At 65.1% G+C, this 18,156-nt stretch overlaps 1 protein-coding gene across 2 annotated transcripts in view; it reads right to left on the bottom strand.

Annotated features, from left to right (window-relative positions):
- Positions 1–272: 272 nt before the first annotated feature.
- Positions 273–18,156, bottom strand: part of EXOC6B (exocyst complex component 6B) — a 169,100-nt gene continuing 151,216 nt past the window's right edge. For both annotated transcript variants that reach the window (XM_044429518.1, XM_044429519.1), the window contains exons 20-21: positions 3,958–4,070; positions 273–425 (exon numbers count right to left, since the gene is read on the bottom strand). In XM_044429518.1, the coding sequence (XP_044285453.1) occupies positions 299–425; positions 3,958–4,070 (240 nt within the window). In that variant the 3' untranslated portion in view covers positions 273–298. The remainder of the gene's footprint in view (positions 426–3,957; positions 4,071–18,156) is intronic.

Raw genomic sequence — 18,156 nt, 5'->3', positions numbered from 1 at the left:
GCGGGTGCCCGGCGGGGGCCCAGAGGCCCGGCGTTCACATCGCTGCAAACCCCCACGAGAGCCCAGCCCGGGCACATGCCGTCCGCGGCCTCCGCAGGCCCCCTTCCAGCCCGGGGGCTCCAGGCCTCTCCGAGCACGTGCGATGCGGTCCCCGCAGGAGCAGGCGAAGCCACTGCGGCCGCGGGGGCTGCCACCTTCTGGGCAGAGGGGCAAGGAAGGGCCCGGGCAGGGCCGCCCCCTCTCCCGGCAGCGCGGCCGGGCAAGCCCCCAGGTCCCCGCGGCGGCCGGCGGCCCCTGCTCACGAGTGGTGGCTGTTGATGAGGCCCCGCAGCTGCCTGGCCACCGCCTCGATCAGCTTCTGCTTGTCCCGCTCATTCTTCCGGAACTGCGCAAAGACGTTGTTCTTCCGGCTCGTGTCCTTCATCCTGCGGAGAGGAAAGCCCCCCTCAGCCGGGAGCAGGTGGAGAAGCCCGCACACGGAGCGCTTGCGCATGGGGGGCCTGCCACAAGCCTCCCGGGGAAGGAGCACCACGCCGGGAGCGGCCGCGTCATTCCTTTGCTGCAGCCGGGCAAAGATGTGCAGCTCCTCATGCCCCCCCGCCTGTGTGGGGACCCCCATGCCCGGGGCACACGCCTGCCTCTTTGCCACATCCCTCCCCAGCCCCCCTTCCGGCTTCCTGCAGCTGGCAAAGACTTTTCGAAGGGGCCTCCGACCAGGTGACGTGGGGCATCTCGGAGTCCCGGGAAGGGTCCCCAGGGCGGGACCCCTGAAGGAGGCACGCAAGGGGGGTGCCCCTGGCCACCAGCTCTGGACCCCTGGCCCAGCCAGAGCCCCACCTGCCACCCCCTCCGGGGATCCAGAGGCAGGGAAAGGGGCACGGGGGGCAGGCACGGGGGGCAGGCACGGGGCCCCAGGCAGGGGGGCCGGGACAAGGCCGGCCCTCCTCAGCAGCACAGGACAGCTGCCGCGTGCCCAGGCGGCGAAGGCGCACGGCAGGGAGCGCTCGTAAAGCCGGGGTGCCGCAGTCCCTGGCCCCGGGGGGCATCCTGCAGTCCCGCTGACCACCGCCGAACCTTGGAGGCTGGCTCGGGGGAGACCTGTGGCAAGGCCGGGCGTTCACCCTTGCTTGGTTTTTGGCAGACTCCCGAAGTCGTGCAGCTCGCCGGGGGCTCCCCCGCCACCCCTTGACGGCACCTGTCCCACCTGGGGAGGAGCGACAGGACGTGAGAGGGTGCTGCTGCGTGTCCGGCGCTCGCGGCTCTCATGCGGTGTGAGAGTCACCGCGGAAGCAAGGCGTGCGATGGCGGATCTGCACCGGGCATCCAGCCAGCACACCGGCAACAAACCACGAGAGCAGTGGGGCACAATCCGGGCACGTGCCTCAAGGCCCGCAAAGGGGCCCCGACGGGCCCGAGGAAGGGCGCTCGGCACGCCACTCCACGCCGCGCGGAAGGGCACCTGCGGGCAGAAAGCGCCGCCCGGGAGAGCCCCCCCCCCCCCCCCCCGGCGGGATGGGGCGGGGGGGGGGGGGGGCGAGGCCACGGGAGAGGCTGCTTCCAAGAGAAGCCGCGCCTCCGGACTGCCGGGCGCTCCACCGGCACCCCACAAGAGACGGATTCGGGGCAAAGCCGGCCAACGGACCCGGGAACGAGCCTCATACTTACTCTCGAGATATCCTGTGCGGACGGAGTGAGGAGGGAAAGACAACAAGTTAAGCAGTGGCTTGTGTGGCCGCCGGGCTTGCCAGGCCGATCCAACCCGACGCGGCAAACCGCTCTGCCTTCCCAACGGAGGCGGACAGGCTGCGGGCCCCAGCGGCAGCCGCACCAGGGCGGCCCAGGGCTCCCTGGGCAGGGGCCTCCTGGGGCAGAGCGGGCCAGGGCCAGGGCCGGGGCCGGGGGGCTGACAGCACGGTCCTGCCTGTGCCCTGCACCCGCCCCGCCCACGCTTGCACCGAGCAGGCCGCTGCGCCAAGCCGGAGGGCGGGGGGGCAAGCACGCGACGCCCCCTGCCCGACTGGGCCCGGCTGCCCCCCTCAGCTGGCGACCTTCCCGGGGCCAACGCTGCAGCTCGCCCGGCCCACAGTTCCCCGCTGGGGGCCGGAGCGGGTCTGCTGAGCTCTGTGGCTGCCGGCCTCCAGGAGAAGCACAGGCAGGCAGGCAGGCAAGAGCCCCGGACCCCGGCTGGGCCGGAGCAGCTCGCCCAACCAGGGTCCCGCCTCTGTATCTCCTCTGCCCCCCGCCCAGCACCTAGGCCAGGAAGGCACGAGGCAGAGGGCCAAGACGTGGCCAGCATCTGCTCCTCCTCAGGGGCAGCTCCGGGTCCGCGCCGGCCTCCCCCCCCCCCCCCCCGGTGTCCTCGAAAGACGCGGGAGCCCAGCTGCGAGAATTCCCCCGCTGGGCCGGGAAGGTCCTCCGGGCCGCGTGGCTGCTGCGGCTCTCAGGGCTCCAGGCCGGATTCGTCCCTGGCCCGGCCTGGAGGTGCTGCAAGGGGTGCAGGGAGCTGGAGCCCCCGCTTGCTCGGGGGCATCTCGCGCAGAGCCGCCCGTCTCCAGCACCAGGCCGGCCGAGTCTGGAGCCCCTCCTGGTGGGCCTGGCCAGCAGTGCGGACCCTCCCTTCTCCCTGCGGATCCACCCACGCCCCTTCCGCACGCTTCTCGGGGCAGCAGCTGCCACTCCACTCCGCCCCAGAGCGAACCTCCCACTGCTGGGCTCGGATGGCCCTCAGCTGCGAGAGGGGAGGGAGCAAGCCCCTCCACACCCTTCACCACATCCGGCAAGCCTTCGGGGCAAGACCCGCCCCCTGCTAGTCCCGGGACCCCCTCAGCTGTTCCTCAAGTCCCTGGGAAAACCGGATTGTGCCTCGTGCTTCCTAAGCACAAGGCGAGGGGATCTCCCGCGCACGGCGCATGCAGCGTTCTTGGAGGGCGTTTCATCGGCCGTCTGGCCGCACGGCCCTTTGGCTTCTTCCGGCTCTAAAAGCCCTCCAGGCTTCTGCGTTCCCCCCTCGGCCTGCCCCCACGGGTCCAAACCGGGGCCCGCCGGCTCCATCCCAAAGGCATCTCCACGCGGGGCTGGGAGAGAACCCGGCCAGCACCCGGAGCAGCCTTCGCCGCCAGGCAGTGGCAGCGACAGGGGCCGGAGGAGCCCGGCGAGATCCGGCTGGGGAAAGGCAGCTTCCCACGTCCCGGCCACCCCCCCGGGACCCCGGCTGCCCCACGGCCAGGCTGCGGCATGTCCCAGCAGGGCACAAGAGCCAAGGAGTCCCCCGCCCGCAGCACAACGCACGGCTGCAGGGGCAGCGGGTGCCTGGGCAGGGCTGGGCAGGGCTTCCTCCTGGGCCGCAGGAAAGGGGGTCCGGAGCACGAGCCGAGCCCGCCTGCCCAGGCCGCCGAAGCACGCTGCCCTGGCTGCAGCCCCCAGCCGAACCGCGGGGGAGCGAAACGCAAGTGTGTTGGCAGGGCCTTTCCTGGAGCGCACCGAAGGCACGGAGAGAGCAGCCAACACCGCACCCCGAACGCTGGGGACGTGGCCCGTGCCGTCACGGTGGGCCGCCTGGGGCGGGCCATGCATCAAAGGCCGTGCGGCCCAAGCAGGCCGCCTGTGGAAGCCCCTCGCCCGCGGCTGAGCGCCCCCCCATGCAAATGCCCCACGGACACCACCCCCTCGCATGCACCCCACGCCCGGTGTGGCTCGCCGTGCGATGACGCGTGGACGATGGAAGTGGCACAGACAGGGCGCAACGCACAACGGAGCGCTAAGCAGCCGCAGCCAAGCCAGGCACGGCACGGGTGGGGGCCGCGCAGGAACTCAGCACCATGCGGGCCGGCCCTGCCCTCCCCCTCCCCAGCGGCCCAGAGAGCGGGGCGCAGCGCAGCGTTGCACGGAATGCCGCTGCACGTCAAAGCAAGCAAGGAACCCGGAAGCCATCCGAGGAATGCTGTGGTCCGCACTCACTTTTCCAGCAGGATCAGCGCTGTGGTCGGGTTCACGCGGAGATACTTGCAGGTCGGTTGTCCGTAGTCGGCCAGGTACGTCGACCAGTCCCATTGGAGAAACAAGTCTAAGAGCTGCGACAGAGAAGCGGGGAGGAAAAGCACGCAGCAGGTCAGGGTCACGGACCCCTGGAAGGGGCCTGTTGGGGTGTCAGGTGGCCAAGGAGCTGCCCTGGGCCCAGAGAAAGGCCCAGCTCTGCCACGGGGGGGGGGGGGGGCTTGGCTGGCCCGGGACAATTCCACAGCCCACCCTGGCGCTTTATCTGCAAAGGGGGTGCCAGCAGCCCCCGCCCCCCAGGGCCACGGGGAAGGGAAACAGCAAGGCAGCTGGGATCCCCTCCTCAGGCCTGGGGAAGGGCAGGGCCGTCTACGGCGACGGGCCCCGAGCGGCTTCTGTTGCGTTTCTGTGTCAAAGTGCTTTGCGGCTGAGGAGCACCACAGAGGGGGCCCAGGGTCGTACGAGAACGAGAGGACAGCGGCCCACTGGGCCTCCCAAGGGGCCTGAGCAGACCCCGTGCGAGCCTCCTCTTGCACTGCTCAGCCTGGCAGCTGAGGGGGGGAAGACCAAGGGGGCAGGTGCAAGCCGGGGGGGGGGGGCAGAGGCTCCTCGAGAAGCACGCAGGCTGGACTTGGACCGCCCTTGTTCTGCCCAACAGTGGCCCAGTCCTGGGAGAGAAACCGGCTCCATGCCGAAGAAAGGGGCGACGCTGCAGCTGGCGGTCCGGCTGGGGAACACGAAGTTGGTGCCACGGAGGACTTGCAGGAGGCCAAGGCCAGGAGGCCGAGAGGAGCAGCGCCCGCTCAAGCTGGCGCACGTTCCCACACTTGACCGCGATGCCTTGCAACAGACCCCGCACACCCGGGCCCTGCGCCTCTCTGGCAAATGCCTCCCCCCTGGGCCGGTAGCGGAGGGGAGGGGGGCAGTCCAACGGCTTCCAGAACTGTGCAGGTTCAAGGGAAGAGCCAGGCCTGCTGCTGCCAAGGGGCAACCCCTCAGGAGGAAGCTGGCTGTGTGGGGCCTCTGGCTCCTTTGACAGAGGTGGGGGACTTGAGCAGAGCCCCCCCCCCATGTGTGTGTGAGAGAGGGAGAGAGGGAGAGAGGGAGGGAGGGGGACAGACAGAGAGCAAGCAAAATGTGCTCCAGGCCTCCCCATTCCCAATCCGCTCCCAGTCACGAGTAGGGTGTGAACTTGGCAAGAAACGAGGGCTCAGCACCCCGAAAGCAGCAGCCCTGGGCCCCACGGTCTGACTGCTCAGCCCACGCCCGCCCCCACCACGAGGCGCGGGGTCCGATCTGTCCTTCGATCGCTCCAGCATCCCCAGGTTCGCGCGCCCCCGGAGCACAGCCTCGCTCCTTCCAGCACGCGGCACGCCAGAGCCGGGGCACGGACAGTGACGGATGGCCTGTGTGTTTTACAGCCGCTTAGCCCGATCAATCTTGTGGACACGCGGCCGGGCTGGAGGCCCCCCAGGCCCGCTCGGGCCCCTCCCTCGCACAGGGCTGCCTCCGCAAGGCAACCAGAGGGTGGGAAGCGCTTTCCCTGGGAGCTCTGACAATGCAGGACGATTTATCTGTCACATAAATGTGCTTTTATTGGTTTTACTGTTTAAACTTTTCGCCTCCGCAGCTAAATCAGGTGGAGGGACGACTCTTTCCCAGGACCGTCCCCAGAGCACAAACCTGCTGCGCCGCAAATTCTACTGCTGCCTTCTGGGGCAGATTCCAACATCAAAATATGCAAATACCATTAATTCTTCAAACTAAAGAGTCGACTGCGCAGCTCCATAAATCATCCTTGGCAGCCCGCACACCCGAGAGGGGAACGGCCGGCGCGGCGTGTCACACACGCCGGCCGAGAGACGTGCTGGACGGCTGGCGACCAGGGGCCTGGTGCGCGTCAGGGAGACAAGCGGGGGCCGGGGGGCGCACCCTCCCTGGGGGAACGGGGTAGACCAGAGGTGGGGAAAGGGGAGGGAGGCCCTAGCGAGCTCAAGCTTCCAGACGGCCCGCAGAAACAGCCCCGAGCCGGAAAGGGAGACCCCGAGGCCGTGGGGAGGAAAGGCGAGCACCCAGGCCCCCTCCCCACACAGCACCCACCGCGGGCAGGCCCACCCCGCCGCTGAGAGCCACCCGCAGAGCGCCGGCAAGGGCACGAGCAGAGCGCGCGTGGCCTGGGAAGGGGAGCCAGGAGGCCCCGTGTGGGGGGCCCTGCCCCTCGCTGCCGAACAGCGGGCCTGCTCCCAGCGAAGGCAGGGGGTGCTTGCCTGTCGGCCCAGCCAAGGCGGCCCTTCAGGCTGCCCGGGCAAGCCTTGAGCAGACCCGGGGCCGGGACCGGCGGTTCCGGCAGCGGCGTCCAAAGCCCCGGCTCCCAGAGCAAGAGTTGGCCCTTCTGCGACTGCGCCGCATCGGCCTCACTGGCGGCTTCCCTCTGGCCCTGCCCCGTTTTAGGGAGAGAATTAGATCCTTCCCTGCCATGGTGGCCCAGGTACCGCTCTGCTGCCCTTAATTAATTGGCTCCTGCTCCCTATTGAGCCGGCTTTAATTACGGCTTTCCTTTTTCAGGTGAAACCATCTGTCCAAACGGTGAGTGTTTGCATGTGTGTGTGTGTGAGAGAGAGAGACTAAACGGCATTCATAAAAACCAGTAAGCATTTGGTTCTGGCTGCAAAGCAGTACCCAGTAATTAGCAACCCCCAGAACAGAACAGAGTAATTAAAGGCAATTCAGAACTGTCCAGGCAACGGAAGACGCCAGAGCTAGTAAAATCCTGGAGAAGGAAGGGGCCAGGAGGAAGGAGGAGCGGCCCTCGTGGGGCTCGCTCGTCCACACCAGGCGGGCCGCTGGTGCTGTTGCGTCCAACTGCAGCGCAAGCTGCCACCACAGCCCAGCGGATGCCTGCCCGCACCCCCCCCCCACGCGCGGCGCTGTCCCAAACGACCTGCAGCAGGCGCGGGCAGCCCTCGAGAAGCTTATGCCGACTCCCGGGATCCTCCTCCCTGAGCTATGCTTGCTAGGGATGTGGACGTCGGAGGCCAGAGCGCCTCCCGACTGACCTCTGAGTCATGAAGGTCCCTCTGAGGCCAGTGCTGTTCCCAGCACACCACACGCATGCATGTGCGTGCGCTCGGGCACCTTCAGGCTCACCGCAACCCTTTCCCCTCGGAATCCATTTTGGCCCCAGTTCAGTTTGGAAGTGCTGAATATCTGAATAGGCCTCCACCGGAAGCCCCGCAGCCAGGGAGGTGTGGGCGGCCCACTCGGGCGGCCCATCGGACCCCCAGGCGTGGCCCCCCAGACTCCCACCCGCCTTGTGGGGCCCTGGACCCGGGCGTCCTGGTGAGCACACTCCGCGTTCGTGGGACGCGCACCACGCACGGCACGCCCCTCTCCTGTGCCACGTGGGGCAGCCGCGGGTGCCGCGCCGGACGTGCGGGAAGGCTGGCCAGGCGGGGCTTGCGCCACAGCATTTGGCTCCTGCCTCCGACGCGCAGGGAGGCCGAGGGCAGAGCGCTCGCCAGGAGCCTGACCGGCCTGCGCAAGCCGGTCCCCCTTCTGCGCCGCCCGCGGTGGCAGGGTGGTCCCGAGGTGCGAGAGGAGGAGGGGGGGGGGGGGGGCTCGCCCCACGGCGTGTCCGGCAGGGGCAGGAGCTGAAGTGGCCCCACCTGCTGCCGCGCCCGCCCAGAGGGGCTGCCAAGAGGGGGCCCGCGGCAAGGAGGGGCAAGCCGGCGGAGCTGCCTGGGCTCCCTCGCCAGCCAGGCGGGGCTGCGGGAGTGGCACGGGGCACCTGGCCGTGCGCGGCCCGCTGCTTCGCGGGGACATCTGGTTATGCCCTCAAGCCGCCCGCGGAAGGCCCAGGGCGCCCTGGCAGGAGGCTGCGTGTCGGAGCAGAGCCCCCTCTGTCCAGCCACAGCCCGCCACCCCCGTCTGCATTATTGTTGGACACACGCCTGGGCCGGGGGTGAGGCTTCTGTCTTTATTAAATTAGGTTTCCAGTGGACAGATTCCAGAAACCTTCACATCTGCACTCGCCGTGGATAAAGCTCTTTCATTTTTTCCATCTGCAAATGCTCATAATTTATTCCCAGGACTGCCGCGCCGTTTCCAGTAACTCCGAAGCGTTATGGTGAGAAGGCAACCCGAGAGCCTCTCCTGATGGTCCTCATCTTGACGCCGTTGTGTCAAAATGCCACTTACGCAGGCGGACGCTCTCCCCTGCTCCCTGCCTGCGGACGCACGGGCCGGCAGAGCCCCTCGCCCCGCGGGAGGCCGGCAGGCATCTGCCACGCAACCAGCGTGCTTCACCAGGCCGACTGTGGACGCGCCGCGGTGCTGCAAGAGGTCCGGGGGCCGCCTCTCCAAAGAGCACGTGCCTCTGGGAAGAGGAGCGAGCCCTGCATGCAGAGGCTGCTGGGGCGATTGGAAGCACCTCCAGGGAGAAAGGGGCTCGGCAGCAGGAGCCCGTGAGCGACTCCAGAGGGCCCGAGAGGGGGCCCAGAGCAGGCCCAGGCCGAAGGCCTCGCTGCCAGTCCAGCGCCCGATCGGGCAGCCGAGCGGCTGGGCCCGAGCGCGACGGCACAACCCCTCTGCCACTCCGAGGAGGCAGTCCCGGACGCGGGGTGGGAAGCGATCCGGCTCAGCCAAGGGGCGGCCCCCTGGCTCTTACAGGAGACCAAGAAGGCCACGGGCGCTGCCCGGCCCTGCTGAGCAGGAGCCTCCACCCCAGCCGTGGGCGAAGGTGCCCATCGCAGCGGCTTGGGCGACTGCTGCCTCCGCCAGAGGAGGAGGCCGGCCTCGTGGGAAGGCGCAACGCTGGGGGAAGCGCTGAGGGCTCCGAGGCGCCAGCTGCAGGGAAGCAACTGGAGGAGGGGCTTTCTCCCTGCCTCCACACCGACACCGCACATCGGCTCCCCAGCCTGAGGAGCTGGGCCCTTCCGGCCGGCTGCCCGTCCCTGCCCCTCAGGGCCTGCCGCCAGCGGGCCGTGGCTGGAGTCGGGGGGAGGCCCGCTCGGCTGTGGCCTCCCGTGGGCCCGGGCGGCAGCGCCAGCGGAACCAGCGCAGGGCGAGGGGGCGGAAGGGCCGGGGCCCCCGAGCACCCACGGCCAGGGAAGGCGGGCAGCGCTCCTCCGCACGTTCCCACGGACGTCCGCCGGTGGCACGCGGGAGCCCACCCCTGCCGCAGAGCGGAACGCGGGAAAGCCCTCGCCGCCAGAGGCACCCGGGCAGAGGGCCGTGGCCGCCCCAGCCGCCTCCCCCCCGCCCCTGCTGGGCGCTGCGCCCGGCCTGGCCCGGGGCCTGACGCGGAGCCGTGGAGGGCCAGTCCCCCGGCACAGACAGGCCCCCGGCCGGCAGGGCCACGGGAGCACTCACCCGGCCCCGTGCTGTGGGCCCCCACCCGGCCGGCCGGCTCCACCCGCCCGGCCGGCCTCGGCACAGGCCTCGCCGGCACCCCCGCGCCGGGCGTGGGCGGGCGGGGTGGCCCGGCTGAGTCAGCCCGGGCGGCACAGGTGAGCCCGCTGGCCCCGCGCCAGGCCCGCCGGCAGCCGTGGGTGCCGCGCCTGCCTCGCAGCGGCCAAGTCCTCCCCGCTCCGGGCCGGCCCTTTGTTCGCCGGGCAGGGTGGGGCGGCCGGAAGCGCGACCTCTCCCTCACCCCATCCTGTCTGCGAGCGCGGCTGGCGGCCACGTCACGTCACCTCCCGGAGAACTTTTGGAGCATCCCGGCAGGGCTTCACCTTGCCCTGAACTTGCTCGCTCTCGCTCCCCAGCGTGGTCACGTCGCCCGGCAGAGCGCTGCCTGCGCGGCTAGCCAGCGGCTCGGGGACAGGGTGCTCTGGCGCTGCTTGCGCGGCCCGGAGGCGCCTGGGGGGCAGAGCCACTCACGGGAGCCCCGAGGAAACTGCCCGGGCCCGGCGAGCGGCAGGCCGGGGCACAGGGCCACCAGGTTCCCCCGTGAGGCGGCGGAGCAGGGCCGTGTGGGGCGCGAGGCACCTGGGGTGAGGGGCCCCCTGGGCAAGGCCCTGCAAGAGGCACTTCAGCGCAGCTCTTGTGCTCGGTGGGGCCCCCTGGAGCCATTCTCGGAGCCAAGGATTCGCCGGGGAGCAACAGCCGCCTCCCACATTCACTGCTAGTGACAGAACTCAGCTAGGAAGGGAAGCAGCGGACGAGGGCTGCGAAGACGCAACGGCAGGGAGAACGTCTCACCCCCCCCCCCGGCTGCACCTCCCAGACGCCAACAAGCCCAGTCAGAGGTGGCCGTGTGGATCGTTTCAACAGCAATGGCAGCAGCCCAAAGGCAGGATCGCTGCTGCCACGCTTCTAGTTCTCCCGCCCCGTCATGCATCCCAAGCATGGGCTTCCGTGGATGAAAAGCCTTTTGCTGGAGGAACCTGCAGGCCAACCGCACACCTGCCTCGTCCCAGAGAGCCTTCCCCAACGCGAACCCACATTCAGCCATGGGAAGCGCCGCTTGGGAGTCGCGCCGGGCAGCCCCAGCCCTGCCAGCATAGGACAGGGCCTGCCCAGCTCAGCTGCCAGAAAGGGACATGGGGGGCGCTTTGTCGGCAAGCCAAACAGGAGCCCGTTCAGGACTGGGGATGCACGAGGCATCAGCTCGGTCCACAAAGCGCTTGAAAATGCCTTGGTTGCAAATGCACAGAGAAGCACATGCACCCGAAAATGTCACAGCTGCAAAATGCGCCATGTACAGGGTGCGCTTCGGTCAGAACGCAGCATGTCCTCCTTTAGGCAATGGGGGGAAAGTGCGCTTCTGAAAGGGTGCGCATTCTCCACTCCAATGACGTGAGGAAACAGATCGCAAAGATCAACCAAACTTTGAAGTGAAATCCGGGAAGTTGGGAGCACCTCCATCCTGGGTTCTCCTGTTCCTAACTGGAAACTGCCCTCTTGCTCGTAGTGCCATTTTTACATTTTTGTGGGGAGGGACTTCTCCCTCCTCTGTACAGGGAATCTCTCCAGGAAACAGGGCTCGGTGCCTCAGCCACTCGAATGCCTGGTCCCTTTGGATCCGCTCCTGTTTGCTGGGGGGGGGGGGGGGCGGGGCAAGGTGCTCAGTGGAGCAGGGCACGGGTGCAATGCCAGCCGGCTGCCTCTGCCCCAGCTCGCATTGCGGCACTCACCTGCCTTGGTTTCTATGAGCTGCAGCCACCCAAGCTCCCCCACGGCTGAGCAGCACCCTCCCGACCCCCCTTGGATCTTCCCACGGAAGCCCATGGTTGGTGTGGGGGGAGGGCTGGCCCCTCGGCCACAGCAGAGGCCTTGCCAGTCATGGGTGCCCTTCCGCGGCTCGCCCAGGCATCAGAGCCCACGGCCAAGCGTGGCAGGGAGAAGCAGAGCGCAGAAGAAGAGGTGCACCTGCAGGCTGACTGCCCGGAGCGCCAGGAGGATCAGCACCTGGAAGCCGGTGCGGGCGAGACCCCCCAGACCGCAGCTCCTCAGCACTGGCGGAACCAGAGGAGAGAGGAGAACTGCCCCTGCCGCAGTCCGGACCTTCCCAGGACAAAGGCTCAAAGCTTCCGGAAACGTTTCCCCACCACGGAACGCTTTCCGGATTACGGCATCCTAGCCAGACGGTAACGCATCTCTCAGGCTCCAGAGAGGGACGTACGTGGGTCTTCCTCCGGGACGAGCGAGACCATCACGGGGTGCCGTCCCGTGAAGCTGGCAGGAGGCGATAGGAAGCCTGTCGCCATGCAGCGCAGAGCTCAGCCGCGGGAGGCGCTCCTGCACGACGCAGGCAAATTTGTGGAGGAAGAGGCCAATGGCTCCGGCCACCTCCAGTGCCAGAGGCAATGTGCCTGCCGCTACCAGGTGCGGGGAACATGGGGCGGGGAGATGGCACTCCAGTGCCGCCTGTGGATTTTCCACAGGCAGCCGGTTGGCCGCTCCGTTTGGTCTGATCCAGCTTCGGACCAGGTTTTTGAATTTTCTTCAGACTCCCATTTGTTTTCACTGGGTGATAAAAAATGCTGTAGGTTTCCTTCCGATAGATTGCAAGGCCTTTCCAGGCCTTCCCATCCGGAAGGCGACCCCGGTCACCAGGGGTTCTCCGGAGGGTCATCTGATGACCACACCAATGGTGTGCTTGCACCTCCAGTCACTCCTGACCTCGGGCTGAAGAGATGCGAGAGCGACAGCCTGTCTTGCCACGGCTCCACCCGCCCACCCTCACGAACTTGCGCGCAGGTGGCCCTGGCCAGGCTGGACAGCCTCCCTGCAAGGGCCCAGCAAGCCAACTCCACCCGCGAGGGCTTTTATGAGAAGCTGGCTGCAAAGACATCGCCTGCCAGAGGTGGAAATCGTGCCGAGCCTGCTGAGAACCTGCTGGAAGCAATCCGCAAGTGCCGAGCCGAATCGGGGCTCCGATCTCACCAGTCACGCCTGGCTGCATACACTGCAGCGCCGGGCCAGCGCCCTGGATAGCTGCAGCTGGAGCCGCACAGGCCGCGCGAGGTGTGCCGGCCAGATAGCGCATCTGTCCGGGCCTGCTGCCTCGAGAGCACTGCCTCTGGCAGCGAGGGGAGGGCGGGATTTACGGCTGTTTGCTGCAGATTAACGATACATCTGAAACTGAAGCAGGGACCCGGACTGAGGCCTTCTGCGATTTCATCCTGACCCCTGGACGGCCTGGCTGCTCTCATTTCTGTGCTCTTGGAAGCAGGCCGCTGCCTCCACAAATCCCACTGGTCTGACCCAGAAGCAAAACGCTTGTTTAAGTCATTACCCTGGATTAACTGCACCCCCTCCCACCAACCTCCTGCAAGTTACCAACAACAGTTCATGTTCCGTGCGCAAGCTTATCTACTTGGAATGAAGCAGATTTACAAGTTGAGCGGTGATCATGAGGGCGGGTGGAAGGACAGAGGGACTGAAGGGAGGTCAGCCTGTGCAGGACTGAGGCATCCGAGTGACTCAGCTCCAAAGTAAACACATCACTGTAAAAGGCATTAGTAGAAAATGAGTCTGGCTCTCCGTACACCTCTGGGCGTGCTGTTTACCTTCCTCGTTTCTAAACAGGTAATGACACTTCTAAGAAGCACGGCTGACGCACGGGATCCTACTCTCCTGTGAAGTATTTCTGTGCAGGAAAAGTACCTGAAACTCAGACATTCAAGCAGTGGGGGATGCTCTGGAGACACAGGACACATGGCATAAAAATGGTGCAAAAATATTAAGCTCCCATTTGTAAAAATCCTTGGAGAGGCTGGAGTGCGCGGCAGCAAGCACCAGGCACAGCCGGAAGACGGCAGCAATGAAGCCAGCAGGTCGCCATGCCAGCCAGAATGAACATTCAGGCTCTCGGGCCTGGTTTCCAGATTATCAACCCGTTCGACAAATAATGGTGTGCTGTCGGGGGACTGAGTGCTCCTGCTACCGCTTTTCGGGGTTCAGTTGCCTCCCGGGTTCTCTTGGTGCTCAGGCGGACAATGCGCGTCTCCCCGCAGTCAAAAACAGTGCGCCGCTCCAGGAACTGCAGCCTGGACCCGCTCAGTTCACAGAAAGGAGGGATGCTGGCCGAGCATGAACAGGCGCAGCGCTGTGCCGGGCCCGGCGCGGGCGTGCGACGCAAGGGGGGGAAAGGGGCACGGAGCGAGGCCACGGGGCTGAGCTGATCCGCAGGGAGCCATGCCAAGGGCTAAGGCTGGGGCCCCGTGGGATTTCATTTTCCCCGTGAGACGCTCGAGCCCCTTCTCTCTGGGGCGAACTCCCAGACCGAGGCAGCCAGAGAGAGGACAAGGCCCACGTGCGGCTGCAGAACAGTGGCAGAACCCACCCTGCCGGGAAGGGAGTGGGCCAGGGGGGCCAAGCTGGGCGCGCTCCTGCAGCGAGGAGCGGCGCTGGAAGCGAGCGGTGGCCGCGCTGGCCCGAACATCTGTGTGGGCTCCCCTGCCACCATGCCGCCGGAGCGCATGTGTGCACATGCGTGTGTTGTTTTGGGGCTCACCACACCAGGCACATGCCGTTTTCCTTTTCCTTTTTTTTATCTTTTTGGTGTAAACCTTTTTGGAGGTCATGAACTTTTTAAAACAAACAGAGCTGAGGTCATTGTTAGTGAGAAATAAAACAAAATGTGAACCGCCGGCCAGGACGGCAGAGAAAGAGGGAGGAGAGCCAGATCCAGTGCACAATGTAAGCTCTTAAAAGCTAGTGAAAAGCCCCATTAATCACCGGGATGAAGGAACTTGGAAGTGGGGAACCAACAAACTGTACTGATCCGGCTCCCATCTGACAAGCCCCTCATTTCCACCCAATCCCTTGGGAAATCAGCATTAAGGACAGTATCCCTACCCTTGGACAAACACCACTGAGCGGCCAGGAGTGCCAGATGGGGGCGTCCTCTGAGTCACGAGGGCCCTCCGTCCAGCGCAGCAAGCCGTGCTGTGCCTGAAGGACCAACGGGCGATGTCGAGACACGGGGCTGCCGGGCCTGCTTCCTACTGAAGGCCGCCCGCCTCGGGTCTGAGGTCTCACGAAAGCGGAAGACCCTCAAGACCTCCCCCGCCACTCTCAGGTGCGGTGAAAACCGGCCCCTCTGTTCTCATGCGGTATCTGAGCTCAGCAGAGCAAGCTTTAAACCGAGGCCCCCTTGCGGGCTGAGGAAAAGCAGGCCTGTTCCTCAGCAGATCCACCCAGAGGCCAACACAGCCTGCGCAACCACCCAGGGAATGGCGTGGTGCCGCTTGGTTCAGGTGCTTGGGGCATTTGCCCCGCTGGGCTCACGCCGAACCCTTTGCAAGGCGGTGCCGCGTGCACAAAATGCGCACGAGGGGACAGGCGCTGCCGTTCCGCCTGCACGGCTGCACGACACTCCGCACACTTAGCGGAGCAGCTTCCCTGGAGGAAGACGCCTTTTCTGGACGTGCGCCCCCTCCGCACAAGAGAGTTCTGTTCTGGTTCTGCCCTACAGCAGGTCCCCTGCACTCAGGTGGTCCAAAGAGAGACTTAAAGCAGACCTGGTCTTGCACGAGAAAGCAAAACCGACAAAGGACACGCACTGCTCAGGGACAGACGGAAGCACGGGCGGCAGCTTTGTAGATGGCCCCTTCGTAGGTGCAATTCAGCTCCAAAGACGAACAGCAAATAGAACAGAGCCAGGGAAAGGACCCCAGGAAGACAGGGCTGAGAGGGCCGGGTGCCCCATTCCTGCCTGGTACTGCAGCATCGGAGACGGGAGGCAGACCCATCTCAGCCCATCCTCATCATGCAGTCGCTCGGAACCCTCCAGGAAAGAGCTACCAGCACACATCACAGGGCACGGATGCGCACGGCTCCGTGTCGCACGGCCAGAGGCACTGCTGTTTCCACTCAGGTGGGTGAACCTGCTGGGGATTTTGCAGAAGCAGGGGCAATGGCGGTTAAAAGGCTGACTCCAACGCCTCCTCTCCAAGCAGAACGCCAATTTAGCTTCAGTGAGAAACGCTGGGCCAAATGCCTCAGAATTTGAGCAAGTAAACAAATGTTGTCTCAGTCAGAGGCTGAGGCCCTCCCGGGATCGACGGCACTCTCATGGCCTGCAGGGTCTTGCAGAAGACCCTTCAGGAGGGCATGGCCAGCAGTTGCGAGGTGCAAGCCTGCCATGCACCCCAGGCTCCGCTGCCCCGGCTTCTGTATGCGGCCAGCTGCCTCGGGCACCCACCGCTGCTCCTTGGCACTTCGATGCTCCTCCGCCCCCCTCCCCTGGCTCTTGCAGCCCCCTGCTTCCGGATGGCGCTCTGTCTGTGACCAGCACCGTGGGAGCCCTCCTCCCACCAGGCCACCAGCCACCCCATTTGCCCAGCTTTTACTCCCCATCCCCATCGGACACCCCACCCACCCATGAGTGACTGGGCCACCCCTGGGACTGGGCCGCTGCCCGAGGCAGATGCGCTTCCTCAAGATAACCGGGAAAGCATCTCCTCTGGCTGCAGGGTCACATCCTGAGCAGGGAAGAATCCAAGGGCTTTTCATAGGAATCTTTTCAGAAAGGAAATGAAAACACGGGCTTGCTCTCCCTCTTCACCAAATACCTCGCTAATTCTAGAAAGGCCTTTTTCATTAGATGATCTATACATGAGGGCTGCAGATTACAAAAGCAGAAAATTAAATTGCAAACTGTACAATGATGCCTCGAAGACAGAAATACCGGGGAGCCAGGAGTGGAGTAACCAGAGAGGCCGGCTCCCCACATGCCCTCGCCGCAATCCAGCCTTCACATGAAGCAAGCACCAGAGGAGGCTGCTGGGTTTCGTAATCCATAAACCTCCAAGGATGGGTTAGATCCTTATCGCCTTTAAACTGGAACTCAGCCCTAGCTGGAATTCCCAGAGTTCAATTCATGGTGGAGGATGGAAGGGCTTAATGTGAATTAAGGGTTTTGGTGCGTCCTCTTTCCCTCCCTTTATTTTCCCCAGTTCTAATTTCTATATACATACTTTCAAGCTCCAAGCAAGCACACCCAAGTTAATGCAGGAATTTGTATTCGACTCCAACATCTCCCAAGAAAAAGGAGCAAAAGAAGATGAGAAATAACTGCCATTCTACTCCAAGGGCTAAGGAAAGAAGAGAAATGGCTGAGGGTCTTAATCGAGATGGGCAGGAGGCTCATAAGGGTGAAAAGTTCAGCAAAAGTGATGCAGGCTGGGTCGGGGAGGAGAGCGGGCTCTCTGAAGGGCTGGCGGCAGCCCTCTTCCCGGGGCCCAGCAGTGAGTTGGGGCTGGCACCTCTGGAGTGGGCCCTGATCTGAAGCCGGCGTCAAGGTCTCCCGCAATAAGTGCTGCAGCAGGTCCCGGAGTGGCCCCAGCGCCCCACCGGATCGAAGCACCGAGCCCTGTGGTGTCTAGAAGCCTGCGCAGGATCCTGGTGAAGCCAAGGGCTGAGACAGGGCAACCGCCCTTTCCGGAGAGCTTTAAAGGGGAAACCACACGGCCATCCACACCAGCCGTGGCTCTCTGGAGGGCCTCTCCAACTCCAGACGGAGCAGGCCGGCCTCCTCTTGGACCCTCTGACGTGGCAGCACGCAGAGCATGGGTTTGCACGAGGAAGGCACTGTGAGGAGGCCTGTTCCTGAAGGAGTGTTCCCAGAGGACACGAGGAGCCACGCGATGCAGCAATTTAGAAACAGAGAAGCAGAGCAAATCAGAGGGGCCTCCCGGGCCATCTAGTCGACCCCCAGCTCCAGCCGGCCCTGCTCAGACATGCCCGCCATGTGCACGTCCAGCCTGTCCTTGGACACCCGCACCGAGGGGGCCTCAGTGACCCCCCGTGGAAGCCCATTGCACACCCTCGGGGTCCTGACTGTCAGGAAGTGCTTCCTGGCATCCAAATGGAACCTTGGCTCCCTGAGCTTGGCTCTGTTGGAGCGCTTCCTGCCTTCCTCTGCAGGGGAGAACAGGTCTCTCCCCACCTCCGTGTGACACCCCCTCACATACCTGCATGTCACCAACAGATCCCCTCTGAGTCTCCTCTTCTCACATTATTAGCACACATTATTAATTGCTCTCCTGGTGTCTTTAGAACAGCGTGTGACATGGGATGCATGGGAGAGACGCTGTGGGCATTCCCAGCAGCTGGCAACTTCACGCTCCCTTTATGGCAAAGGAACAGAGCAGAGGCGCTGCTCCCGGCGTGAGCGGTGGGGCGCGCACCCCTCCTGCCATTGCTGCCCGGCGGATCACCGGCCAGCCCTCAGTGCAGAACCCGGGAAAGGAGCTCGGAAACTCCGAGGGCAAGCTGGTGATCCCGGCTGGTGCGGTAACTCAGTAGGTGAATACTTCTTCACACAGGAGGGGCTGGAGAAGAAGATATTGTGGCAAGGAAGAGAATGCCGTGGGGTCCTCTGAAGAGACTTCCCAGGCACCCCCACCCCAGGGGTCTCTGCTGGCTCCGTTTCATCCAAAAAATCTGATGTGTGAGCACATGTTCCACACACCCCAAATGGCGAGTGGGTTGAAGATGCGGGAAGAGCCCAGCTGGGTCAGCCCAGGGTCCCACTGGCCCAGCTCTCCACTGGCTGGCCCCTTGCGGAAGCCCATGCATGAGAGCTCAAAAACGATCCGGACGGTGGACTGCAGCATCAACAGAACAGCCGCATGCAGGTAGTCCAGGTCTGCGCCCTGTGAATGACAGCCGTGGAACCCCAAGAGGGACCACTGCTGTGGCCAGGCAAAT

The sequence above is a fragment of the Varanus komodoensis genome, unplaced genomic scaffold (genome assembly GCF_004798865.1).
Source record: "Varanus komodoensis strain SLA01 unplaced genomic scaffold, ASM479886v1 scaffold2, whole genome shotgun sequence".
Taxonomy (NCBI): domain Eukaryota; kingdom Metazoa; phylum Chordata; class Lepidosauria; order Squamata; family Varanidae; genus Varanus; species Varanus komodoensis.
The sequence above is the reverse complement of the archived record's forward strand: the minus strand, read 5'-3'. Positions and strand labels throughout refer to the sequence as shown.